General features: G+C 41.4%; 1 protein-coding gene across 2 annotated transcripts; it reads left to right on the plus strand.

The window, feature by feature from the left end:
- The first annotated feature begins 1234 nt into the window (after window positions 1-1234).
- Window positions 1235-12861, plus strand: LOC103473664 (iporin). Of its 2 annotated transcripts, XM_008424062.2 has the most exons (10): window positions 1235-1503; window positions 5110-6383; window positions 6903-7113; window positions 7222-8094; window positions 9374-9450; window positions 9609-9783; window positions 9877-9982; window positions 10072-10118; window positions 10620-11274; window positions 11769-12861. In XM_008424062.2, exons 2-10 carry the CDS (start codon window positions 5136-5138, stop codon window positions 11878-11880), a joined length of 3504 nt encoding a protein of 1167 aa, XP_008422284.1. In that variant the 5' UTR covers window positions 1235-1503; window positions 5110-5135; the 3' UTR covers window positions 11881-12861. The 2 variants fall into 2 exon arrangements, with proteins under 2 accessions (XP_008422284.1, XP_017163399.1); XM_017307910.1 differs by lacking the exon at window positions 1235-1503 and having other exon boundaries at window positions 4778-6383.
- The last annotated feature ends 24 nt before the right edge of the window (window positions 12862-12885 follow it).

Below are 12885 nucleotides of genomic sequence, written 5' to 3' on the forward strand. Positions count from 1 at the left end.
GTTAAATAGCATTTCCCCTCAATGCTATTTAACTGATCAACATTCTCAAATTTCAATTCCCTATTAAAACCTAATTCCGTTTTAATGGGCGCTTTCTTTTTTTATTTACAATTTTGACTTCCAAAGATTCACTTTGTAATGGTCTCGCTATCGTGTCTTATACCAAAACTATCAGTCAAACTCCTTTCACACGAGTCAGGATTAATTAGTTCTTCCTTTATTTCCATGTAGAATGGAGTTAAACTGTCAAAACACAAACAACTCAGGATGAACTCAGAGCAGCTTACAGATTAAGTGTTTTACATTCAGTTACACACATTAGAAGTACAACTGATACAACAGCTACCTCAGAATGCTATGAGCGGCAATGCTACGTAACGACCTGAGAAATCTTAGCAGCCTGTTAGTTAGCAATGACGTAGCACATAATCAAATCGCCCGCAGTTATTTCCAAAGCTAATTCAATAAACAAGTTACTTATTTTATCATATGTTAACATAAAGGCTCATTTTGAAGTATAAGCTGCTACTTACAGGCATTGCTTCGAAGAACTCGACCGGAATGCGGCGTTCATAACAGACACGTGTGTCCATCTGCTCTACCGCTACCAACCGTACTGATTACGTAACATAAAAGTCGAACAGTTCCCTAAAAGTCCAACAGATGGCAGCAATGCGCCATGCAAAACAAAACACCCTCAGTTTACAGGACACACTTCCTGCTAAAGAGCCCCCTGGTGGTTGAAGAAAAATCTACATATAAACCGGAAAATACAATATATGAAAAAAAAAAATCTGAATGCTTTCTGGTATTGTTCAGGGGGCCGGACCAAATGTGGAGGCGGGCCGGATCCGGTCCGCGGGCCGTAGTTTGGGGACCACTGTTTTACACGTTTCCCCACTCAGTTCCCCATTTAGAACTGTCTGTCTGTCCGTCCGTCGTTCATCCCCCATTTATTGATTTTTGAAAAATTATTTCTATTGACACATTTCAGGTTTTTAAAACTTAATTGTTTTTCTGCTTCACATAGTTAAAATATTAAGCAGTGGTGAGTAAATGCTTCAAAATGTTATGCTGATGGTTAATTGACGCTTTGAACGACGCGGTGGTTACATTCTATTCTATTCTATTCATATAAAGAACGTGTTGCCATTTATCCTACCTTGTGTCCTGGATACTTTTAGCAGCAGTCTTTCTTCTCTCTTCTAATTGGCTGAAGACCTCGTGACGTAACATCTCCGGCAGCCTGAGCGGTGCTGATGTGGCGGCGTGGGGGCCGAAGATGATCGTGTGTGTCTGCATCTACATGCCGGACCGGTTTCATGTGGGTCTCCAACACAGTTAGCGTAGATAGATTTTAAAAGTGGAAGCACTATTTTTTTTATTATTAAGAAACTATACAGTTTTGTGTGAACCTGGAAGAGAAACAAGCTTGTAAAATGTTTTCATGAGGAATCAGCAATTGGAAGGCGCTCATCTACTGTGACTGACGGCCGTTTTCAAGTAGGTTTTTTCTTTTTTGCTAATGCATTGGTGTATAAGTGCTGCTATCTGCTTCTTCTTGTCAAAATCATTTTGTTTTCTAATGCTAGTAAATTGTTGTGCATCCGAGCTGCTTCAGATATGATGCTGCTGCCATGGATGCTTTGGTTATGCATGTGTGCACAGACGCTCTTTTATCTATCATGGTGCCCTACTTATAAAACCCTGGTGGAAAACAAACACAACTTATTTTAAGTGTTGGCTTTTCAAATCAGGGCAGAATAACGGCGGAATATACCTTTTATGATAAACGCCTCATGTTTGCAGAGTGTCATATTTCAGTAAAACTCAAGAAAAAATACCAAAAGGAAGCTCATCCTTGGTGCATTTAAAGGAATTATGTGTCTTAGCTCTTATAATCTATCTCAAAGATACTCATGTGTGTGATCAACCGCAAGTGGAAGTTACTATTACAATTAGCCATTTTGAAGCATTTTGCTGTATATTAAGACAGTTATAATTACATCAGGTGTTAGAGAAGCAGCTGGTCTGCAGGAGTGAGAAAATGTAATTGGTGCACAGAATTTTCCAGTTTTAAAATTAACGGTTATTTCCTAGTGAAGAACAATAAGGCAGTTCTGTTTCAGAAAACAAGTTAAATGTGCTAGTTAATTATACAAAAAAGGTTAAATAAAGGTGTATAATGAAAATAATTAAGGTCTAGATGTCAAACCTGGCTAAAATATCCTTGCAACTAAGGCAGGACATTTTAGAGTGAGCTGGGCATTAAAAATCCAAGTAAACCTTTATAACTCCAAAATTGTTTTAAGGAAAAGTGGATATATCCTGAACGATCACGAAGCCAAAGAGATCACTGAGGAATGTTGTGACTAAAGCACTCCAAATTAAAAATCATTAGGTGTGCTATGTTTTTCAATCATCACTTCTTAATTTAGACATTTGGGTAGTGTAATCGCTTTTAATGTTTTGGTGGAGAAAATTGATTAAAAATGCACACTTCCTCTTAATTATGAACTTATGTGAGTGACTTTTAAATGTAATTCTGAAAGCTAACATGTCTTGATGCACAGTAAAAGAAATAATACATGGTTGTGAAAATGTACAGATACAAGACAAAGTAAAAAAAAAAAAATAGTTAGAAATCTAAAAAAGTCTACATATCCAGATAACTTCTTTTAGATAGCTTTTAGTAAAAGTCATGGGAAACAATTCACATTTCTTCTTTAGCAAATATTACTAAAAGTTTTATGAAGAACAAGGAACATGTCACTATTCCCACACTGAAACACGGTGGCGGCATCATCATAAATTATTCATACTTACGGAAAATCCTGGTGGAAAATCTTTTAGATGCTGCAAAAGACTTCAGCCTGGGGAGCTTACCTTCAAAGTCTAACACTATCATTTGTGATTATAATATGACAAAATGTTCAAGAAACATTTTTACAAAGTAACGTAGAAGTTACTTTCCCCTACCCGTCAGGCAAACATCCCTTCAGACAATTAATTGCTCTAAAGTCCGCTTTTATCCTCTTCAATATTAGACAGTAAATTCAAACCATTTTGAGTTGGGATGAAATTGTCTCATTAGAGGCTGAAATCAGAGATAACGAGCCACATTATGATCACAGCGGGCTTCGGCCTCTGCTTCCATTTAACTGACTCCAGTCATTGTAAAGGGCTGGCATGAAGCGACAGACATCCAGAGTCCAGTTAATCGCAGCCATCTCTGTGCTGCAACCCGATGAAGGCGGGACTGATCCACTTGGATCCAGAAATTCTCCAGTCCTCCTCGGTGGCTGGCCTACTTCTTTCTAATTGAATCAAACTCTACTGCAAATCAGCAGGGATACGATAAATCCGTCTATTTTTTTACATAACAAACATGTATGAGCAAATGTAGATTATCTTAAAAAGAAGCAGAGGTTGGTAGTAACCACTTACACTTAATTGAGTAAAAGAAAAAGTATTTTTAATAGTAGTTTTACTGCATAAGACTTTTTACTTCAGTAAACAATTGCAGCAAACAATAAATTGGCGCTGGAAGTACTCTATCCTGATCTAACATAAAAACACATTATCTACTGTAAGTATAAATTTCATAAGTTATAAATTACTTGTAAAAGTATCTTCTGCTTAAAATATGTTGATTTGTAATTATGTCATTTGTGGGGGTTTTTTTGTTTTAGTTTTTAAAAATACTATAATTTGCACGTAACTTAAGTTTTTTTTGTCTTATGACATTTTTAACTTAATATTTAGTCTCTAGAATTAGGCACAACCTTGCAAACACAAATCTTTTTTTCCTCACGTCTTTGATTATCAGCATCACATTCCTGCTGAGTCCCTATGGAAGCCGCAAGGCATTGTAACTAATTTGGGTCCATTTTTCTTTAATTAACAGTGACAGTGTGTAATCTGTTGTGCATTTGATTTTATATTTAATCAACTCTAGAACCTGGTAAAGAACAGTTTTTTTCTTTTCTTTTTTGTTGCGTCTTGCAACGTAAAAATTCGTAAACGGCCGACCAGATGTGAAGGTGCATTTACTTGTCAGCAGTGTCGACGGAGCATCTCTGCAGTGCAGCTGCCCTAGTTACAGAGCAGCTGACTAACTGTGTGATTGTGGTTGGTCCGAACGGAGAGGAAAAGAAAGGAGGGGTTTGTTAGTGGTCGACTGAATTATGGAGCGCTACACTCGGCTGAGGCCCAGAGGCGCAGATCACAGAGGGAGTTTGAGGTCTGGTGCAGACTGCGATAGCAGCATCCTGTAGTTCTGCTTAGTGTTCATCTCTCACTTTTTTTTCAGCCTGCTTTCTACTCCGTTTTTAATTCAGGTGCTTTGACACCTCAATCAATCAATCAATCAATCAATCAATCAATCAATCAATCAATCAATCAATCAATCAATCAATCAATCAATCAAATTTTATTTGTATAGCACATTTCAGCAGCAAGGCATTTCAAAGTGCTTTACATAATTAAAATAAAAACAGCATGTGACATTGAATAAACAGTGAGAAAGAGAAAGATATTTTAAAAAAAAGATAAAAACACCATACCCGAACCCCTTTAGGACTTCAGTTAAATGTCGTTTAACTGGGATTCTAACCCTCAGGGACTTTAGTCAAAAACACAGTTTGACAAGGACTCCAACCTCTAGGTTTTTAGTTGAAACGCCGTCAACTGGGACTCTAAACCCCATAGAACTTTAATTAAACGTCGTTTAACTGGGACGTTTTCCGGGGGGCTTTACATCATTAAAACGTAGAAAAGAAATTAAAAACATTAAAGACATAAAAACATGGAAGACATCAAAACCCGCACTCTAACCCTAAATCCCAAAGATCACAGACCAACGTCACAGATCTGAGGTTTGGGAGGAAAAAAAACAATCCTAGCAGCTTCACAAGGATTATTTTCCTTCTGATCTCAATCACAAATGAAAATTTAAAAGGCTGATCCAAAGATTTTGGTTTTTGTTCTAATCGAGATGCAAACAACCAGTACAAGCTATTTAAAGATAACTCGTTTGGCTTAAAAGTGTGGATAACCTCAGCATTTTTTTTCCCCAAATCAAAACCCTTATGTGTTTTACTTCTGCAGAATATTTTTAGGAACGTGGAGACAGCATGATCGGAGCGTCCACTCTACCGGGTCACGCCTTGCTAGCGTGCCACTTCCCAGTGGTGCAGCTTCCCACCTGGCAGCTTCCGGTCCAGGCCCTGTGCAGCTCCGCCAAGAGGCCCAGCCGGCTGTGCTCGTCCGGTCTGACCCGGGCGGTGTCGCTCCCGGAGCAGGACACGCTCACTCGAGAACACTGCTTCACGGGGGGACGGAGGCCCTTTTCCAGCAGCTACAGCAGTCTCCGTGAGGATCGGGTGGAGGAAGAGGGGACCAGCGACAGCAGCGGCAGGTACGATTCCAACTCGTCGCCAGAAGAGACGGGCTCCAACGGCAAGGAGGAAAACTGCGGAGCTGCAACCACCCAGCGCTCGCACAACTCGTTCATTCCCAACCCAGATCTGGATGAGGACGAGGAGGACGAAGACAGCGATGGAGACAACCTCCACAGGTATCGCGAGGATTCCTCTTTCGTGCTGCATGGAAACTCCAACTGGTCGCTGAGCAACGGCGGTAGCGACGCACTGCTCCATGAGGACGTGGACAGCGAATGGATGAATGAAGGATTAATGCTGGGAATGGGATGGAACCAACACTGGCTGTCTAACCAGATGGACCCGCTGCAGTCAGGATGCCGGGGTTGTGCTGTGAGCAGATCTGGCATCGCTCTTCTGTCTTGTTTGGAGCAGGACTCAGACAGACTGCGAGAGAACATTTACACGGAGCACAAATGTTCCCCGGAGCTGCTGCCCAACGTTCACACAGAAGACGCGAGTGACTCCTCCTGCAACAGCTCAGACGGCGTCCTGGTTAACTTCTGTACCATCTACAACAAAAGCAACAATCCTGCCACACCTCAGGATCTCAGCAGCCCTGCTGTCAACCCCTGTCGGTCATCTGAGGGGTCTGTGTTCCTCAATCTCCAGCCTGTTCCTCAACAGGCCCAGAGAGAAGAAGCTGAGCCGACACCGTCCGGCCTAGATTCAAACTGCAACCTTTACTCCCAGGAACCGGCGGCTCCCGGTCTCTCTGCGCTGGAGGTTACAGATCTGGTTGCATGCATACGAAGTCAGGACACGCTGGCCATGGGGACAAACCAGAAGTACTACAAGCTGGTGACCTGTGACCTCTCATCCCAGTCGCCAAGCCCCGCCTGGTCTAGCCTCACCAGCTGTCTCGAAGGGCCTGGAAGAAGCGGCACCATTCTGGCCCCTCTTGACTCTAAAAAGGAAGGAGCACCCAAGGAAAACATGGAGGTCGGTGTGTAAAAAGATATTTAGATTCGAAATTCCACAGTGAAACACAGATCAACATCAAAACACTTCATTCATGTCAGATTCATGATGTGAAACTTAGCAAATACTTCATAAATATTCATTTCTAGAAGATTATAACTCGGCTGTTAAACTGCACGTAAATAAAATCAAATGAAGAACATTTATTGCACTAACAAAGCAACACATTAGATGCAGTTTTGCGTTTAGGTATCTGCAGTCGCTGGGTAATGCATCATCTATGGCAACCTTGAACTAACAATAGCTAAAGCAAAAACGCTAACCTTGACAGTGAGCCCTTGCTACAAAAATATTTTTAAGAAAAATAATTATTATAGAAAGGAAAACTGTTGTAAAAACAGGATTCTTTGTGGAAAACATGTTGAGAATGAACACATTACGAGTATAAGGTAAAAATTAGGAAAAAAATTTACAGCAGGTAAATTGCTAAGTTATGACAAAAACCTTGCTTAGTAAATAAATACATATCCTTTCTTTAAGGCAAGCGACCACCAGGTTGCCACCACCTCCGCTGCCCCCTGCAGGAAGCAACATTTGCAGGGCACCCAGAGCTTCTCCCACATGCCTTGTTCGCTGTGCGGCAGCCAGCGTAGCCCACATAGTAGCAAATGCCAAGAAACAGGAGCTGAATCCACCCAGCCATCTGTGATTCAGGAGCGGGATTACAATGATGTCGACGCCACTGACAAGGGTAAGGAGAGAAAGTTTGATATCCTTCTTCTTTTTGAGGGAAAAAGAAATAAAGAATCCAAATTTAAAATGCTGTGTTTCGCTGATGATAACGTCTAATTTCTGTCAGGTGTTTGGTGCTGTGAAATGGGACGCTGCAGTAAGCCACGAAGGCCGACTTCTTTGCCCATCCAGCCGTTCGTTCTGCTCCCCGCAGAAAAGCCACAGTATCAGCCTCAACTGCTAGGAGGCCTGCTTGAGCAGTACCTAAACCAAAAGAGCAGCAAGCCTGCTGGCTCCCCGAACGGACCCAAGTCGACGGAGAAAAGAAGCCAGTGTTTGTCCGAACTCCAGCCGTCCCCAGTGGAGCGCCTCTGCCCAATATTCTTGGAAGCAGCGTCCAGCTCTGGCACCTGTTCCACCTGCACTCCGAGTCCAAAATGTTTCAGCTGTAGACACATGTGGAGTCCAAAGTCCCAAAGAGCATCACAAGAGGCTAATCTTAAACCGATGGCAGAGTCTCAGGAAAGCTCAAGCTTAAACTCTGGCACAACGAACAATCAGCCCAACGTAGTTATGATTCCCACCTGTCAGGACCGGATCACCCTGCAGCCAGAGCCAAACCAAGTTACTTTCGGATCCAAAAATACTAATGAGGATCCCAAAAAAACTGCTTTCCATTCAAAACCCTCCCACATAACACCCGGAAAACCTGACTCGAGCCTGCAAGCGTCCCTGTCGCCTCCCCAGACCTCGCAATCACAGCTGACGCTCCAGCATCATCAGCCCCTCATTGCTGCAGCGCGCCTCTCCTCTTTAAGCACTTTCCTCTCCTCAGACCTGCATCCCAAGCAAAACGATGAGCCACAGAGGCTCATCCCAAAGCCAGCTAAGAGTCAGCACAGCCAGTCTCTGATCCTGAACGACAGGCCGCCTGCAGACTTTTGCCTCTCGCCGGACACATCATACGAGTCGATGTCTATCAGTCATCTGCAGAGGAAAGGTGAGGGTCACCTCAGGACAGAGGCACAAAAACAAGCATCAACGATGTGTTATGGACTATTGCTAAATTTGAATCTGGAAGACATGAGAATGAACAACTATTGGTTGCAACAAAATTTGCCCAATGTTGGTATCATCTTGCCAGGGATAAGCTGCTAAAAAAAGCATAAAACCTCAGCGTGCTGCAGCAGTGCCTTCAATACCCTGAAGGGGCTTCCTCTCAAACATGACCTATTTTTAACCATCCCTGCTCAGGATTGGTTGAGCTCTCTGCTTCCCAGCCTGAGTGTGTGTGTGTGTGAAAGAAAGAAAAAAAAACAGAGAGAGAGACTGCAGACTCCAAGATGAAACACAAACTGATGGAGCAGTGATAAATATTTAAATCGTACCTAATCATTTTTGCCCCAGTGCCACCACAAGCCCCACTTAATGCAAAGTTAATCAGATACATCGGATTCTTCCACAGCATTTATTCGTAGTCGGAGGCATCTGCAGCAGCAGCAAAGAGTAAGAGCGGTTGCGGCGCTGCAGGCAGCTTCAACACGCATAAAGAATTTACCGTGACATTTGCATGGGCTACTCTGCATTAGATGAAAGACGAGAGGCAGAGCGAAGCACAGAAAAGAGCAACGCTACTGAAATGGAAAACTGACTCTTCTGTGTTCAGATAGAGTTCACATTTAAAACGAGTAAGAACATTATAGAATCCTAAAGGTAGTTTGTCAGGTTTAAATGCAGGGCTCCTATGCAGACTAGATAAGTCGGGAATTGGTTAAGTATTTTCCAGTCCTAGATAAATATGGAAAAGAACAAAGGAGTGAAAAAGGAATGCTGACCTTTTCAAACCTCAATTTTCACTGATTGAAAGTGGCAGTGATTGACTGTTTAAATGTTACGTCCATTTGTTTGTTTGTCCATCATCCATCTGTTTGTCTATCGTTCATCTTCTTACTGTTTTTGCAGATTCCTCAAACTGAATTTATGAAGAAATGAAGGTAGAAAGGAAGAAAAAAAGCACCAAAATCTTTTGTTTTTCTTCTAAAATTAAGATGTAGTTACCTAAAAAATGATAGCACTCAAAGGTTTTTTTATATGTTTTAATCAATAATCGGAAAATATTTTGAAGATTTGTGTCAGAACCTTGTTGGTTTTATCCCAGCACAGTACTGGCTTTTAGAAACGAATGGAAAAAATACTTTAAGCAGTTTTAATAAAAATGCTACCAGAAATAGCCAACTGTAAAGAAGTCTATATTTGTGTTTCTTGTACACTGTGTCCAGGTTTGCTGAGAGCTGTGAGCAGTGCAGTGGATCTGATCATGGCTCATTTTGGAAGTAGCAGAGACCCAGAAGAAAAGGTGAGTCAGCAGAACCAAGCACCAAGAACAACACGTCCCAAGAGAAAGCATGACGCCAATAATTCAGCTCAAGAGTCAAATAACTTGTGTCAGCAGCAGGACACACATTACAGCACAGTCTGTGTCCCTTTTTTTTTTCTTTTTTTCTGGCGGTACAGATGCGTCTGGGTAACAGCTCCTACAGTCCCACCATCGCTGGCCTCGTCCTAGAACACTTGTGTCCTGCAATTCAGAACATTTTAGAGGACGGACTGAGGGACCACAAGCTGGATTTCATCATTGGGCAGCGCCGCAATCACTCCTGGAGTGTGGTGGAGATCTCCACAAGAATGGGTATTTGCAGTTTTGCTTCCCGGTGCTTCGACTGGCCGGATACTTGTAGATGCTGAAGGGATAAATTCACAGATATTGTTGCCTCTGCTGTAGGTCCGTCCACCAAGGTCCTCCACAGCCTCGTTTCCAAAATAAAGCGGTGCTCCGATCTCACCAGCCACTGTATGAGACTGAGAGCCTTCCTCATGGGCCTTCTCAAGTAAGACCCGAAGTCACTTTCTTTCTGCTGAACCATACGAAAAGTTGAAATACAAGCTGTACTTTCTGGGGTTATTTGTTGTCTTGCAGCTTGAGAGCTTTGGAGTTCTGGCTTAGTCACCTGCAGAGTCAAAAAGGTGAGCCAATGAACTGGGACAGGCGTTGTTGTGTTAAACTGGTATTGATGAACAAGCTTTTTTTTAGTCTGTCCAAGCTTACCAGTCTACAGAATCAGCTCTTCTATTTTCACCATGGGCCAGGCCAGTAAGCAGATGTCAGTCATTTGGTCAGTCTGCTCAGGCAGAGATGCTGTCCTGAGGTCACATGTGCCACAAAGTTTAGAATCTCTACAGCGAAACATAAATGCAAAAAGATAAAAAAAAAGATAATAAAGGAGTGATTGGAATACTTTTGCAAGATACTTTCAGATTAAGCACAAATCAATCTTGAGCTTTACAAAAAACCTCAACATAATTGTAAGATGTTGACTACTGTAGATAAATGTGTGGTATCTGGTTGACAATCCTTGTTATTTGGGTGTTTAGAAGTAAAGCAAGACCAGACACATAAACTCTGACTCTTACTTTAAGCTTCTTTCAGACCCATTGCAATGTCTGTGGGGGTTTTTTTTCTTACAGATGTCGTTACTGCGTACTACCACACCTGGGGGTTCCTGTTTACGTCACTGAGTCGCTGTCAGCCTCTCTTCCAGGAGCTGCTTCTTCTCCTTCAGCCGCTCTCAGTGCTGCCCTTTGACCTGAATCTTCTCCTGGAGCCACGACTGTTAAGTCAAAGACAGCTGTGTTCGGAGGAGCGCGACGCTCTCCCGCCTCAGCCGTGCTCTGCCCTGCTTGTGACCAGTTGGCCAAAGCTGCAAGCCAACAGAAAGTCGGAATACTGCAGGCGAAACAGTCAATCGCACCGGAGAGAGCAGGAGTTTCTACGGTCTCAGAGTTCAAGTTGCTGCAAGCAGGATTATGGGGCCACGCAAAACAACAGGAATCCGCTTTTGGCTTCTTTGTCAAACAAGCCAGATTTTGTGCAGAGTGTAGCAAAAGCTGTGAACGACAGCCTAGATCATAAAAGTACTACTTTGTTTCAAACCCATGTGGACGGGAGGGAGAACGAGAGAGAAGTGGAAAAAGACCGCAGAGGCCAAAACGCAACAGCTTCCGTCCAGGAAGACAGTCCCTGTCAGAGCGGCCTGCGGTGGGCCAAGCTGTTTGGAGCAGCTGGTGTTTCTAGCAGAGCTGAGAAAAGGTCCCAGCCTCACACTGAAACACAAAAACGAAGGTAATGAGAAGTAATGAACGAAAAACTAATTTTTTTAATAAGGCTGGGCAATAAATCCATTTTATGAATCAAATTTTCTGTTTCTGAGGATTTTTCATTTTTGGAAAATGTGATTTTTTATTTTTTCTAACCAATGCTGAAATGGGTTTCAGGAGTTCAGAGTGATGTCAGCCTAACCGAAGTTCACCTTCTTGTTTGACATGTGTGTTTTACAGCTTCTATTTATTCAGACACTGAATTCAAGTCAAATGCAAAGCCAGTTTTTGAAAATATTTTGTGTCCTTTGTAATTTCTTTTGAGGAAAAGAAATGGAGGGAAAAAAGGCAATTAAATTTGAAAATTGGATTTGGTCCGAGATTTTATTTTTAAGCAATATTGCCCAGCCTTAATTTTAATTTTAATTAATTTTCAACTGTATTTTTTTTTCAGTAGCTTCTGTCATTTTTCCCCCTCTGATTAACTTCCTTCTATTCTTTTCATCTCCAAATGCGCAGACGACCATCTCAGTGGCTACAGCTGGACAGAATTCAGATCGGACTTTTGGCTCAATCCATTATATCCATAAAGCTGGGACCACCTCAGACTGGCTTGGGTGCCGAAAACTAAATCATACCTATGTGACCCCTTACTCTAATGACACAAAGTGTTAAGTGCAGAACAACTTCTACAAAGCCAGATTAAACTTTTTATTCTGCAACAAAAACACTGCACCAAAAAAAGCACAAGAGCAGGAAAATTACCACAGTAATGGGAGAAGACTAAATGTTCTCCAGCAGGAATACCAACATGTCTTTCCATTAGGGATTTTATGAAAAGATTATTATTTGTAAGGATGTTTTTCTAATTGTTTTTCAGTTTAAAAGTTGGATGTTTCAAACAAAAAAATGTCAGTGTAAAATTGATGAAAATTTAATTGTGTTTTTTTTTTTAAAGTTACATTTAATCTGACAGGTTAACACGTTTTATTCCAAGCTCTCTGAATCACAGAAAATGATAAAACACACATCTGAGTATTTTCTCCTCTTTTCCTGTGCAGTTTCTGATCACAGTTTGATAAAATAAATAAAAGCAAATACAAATATTTTTCTTAATGTTATAATGAATAAGGTTCAATAATCTGGATAATCAGGATTTGGTGCCTATATATATTTTCTTTGTAGTTGCTTGTATTTCTACAAACCACCACACAGATTAGGTTTTCATTTCTAAAGTAGGTAAAGCAAACAAACTAAAATATTCATGTCAATGCCAAAAATATCAAACCCAGCAACTTTTACTCTAACCAGCTTCCTTTCCTGTTATATTCCCAGCATGAACTCACTGTAGGTGCATGAACTAAGAAACATGCAGTAGGTGCTCTTATCCTTCAGTGATCTAAAGCTTAGTTGTACATTTGGTTTTGGAAATTTTCAGTTTTTTTTTTTTTCTGTTGTTTTGCTGCTCTACAGTAAAGCCCCCTGGTGGCTGAGTCATGTATCACATGTGCGCCAGGTATGTTTTAACAGACCGCTCATAAATTTTATGAAGGGAAAAAAAATGTTTTTTGTTTTTTTTCTTTTTAACATTTGGCAAATGGAGGATTTTAACGTGAAACTTTTTTTCACATCTTTA

Source organism: Poecilia reticulata, linkage group LG12 (assembly GCF_000633615.1).
Source record: "Poecilia reticulata strain Guanapo linkage group LG12, Guppy_female_1.0+MT, whole genome shotgun sequence".
In the NCBI taxonomy this organism is placed as follows: Eukaryota; Metazoa; Chordata; class Actinopteri; order Cyprinodontiformes; family Poeciliidae; genus Poecilia; species Poecilia reticulata.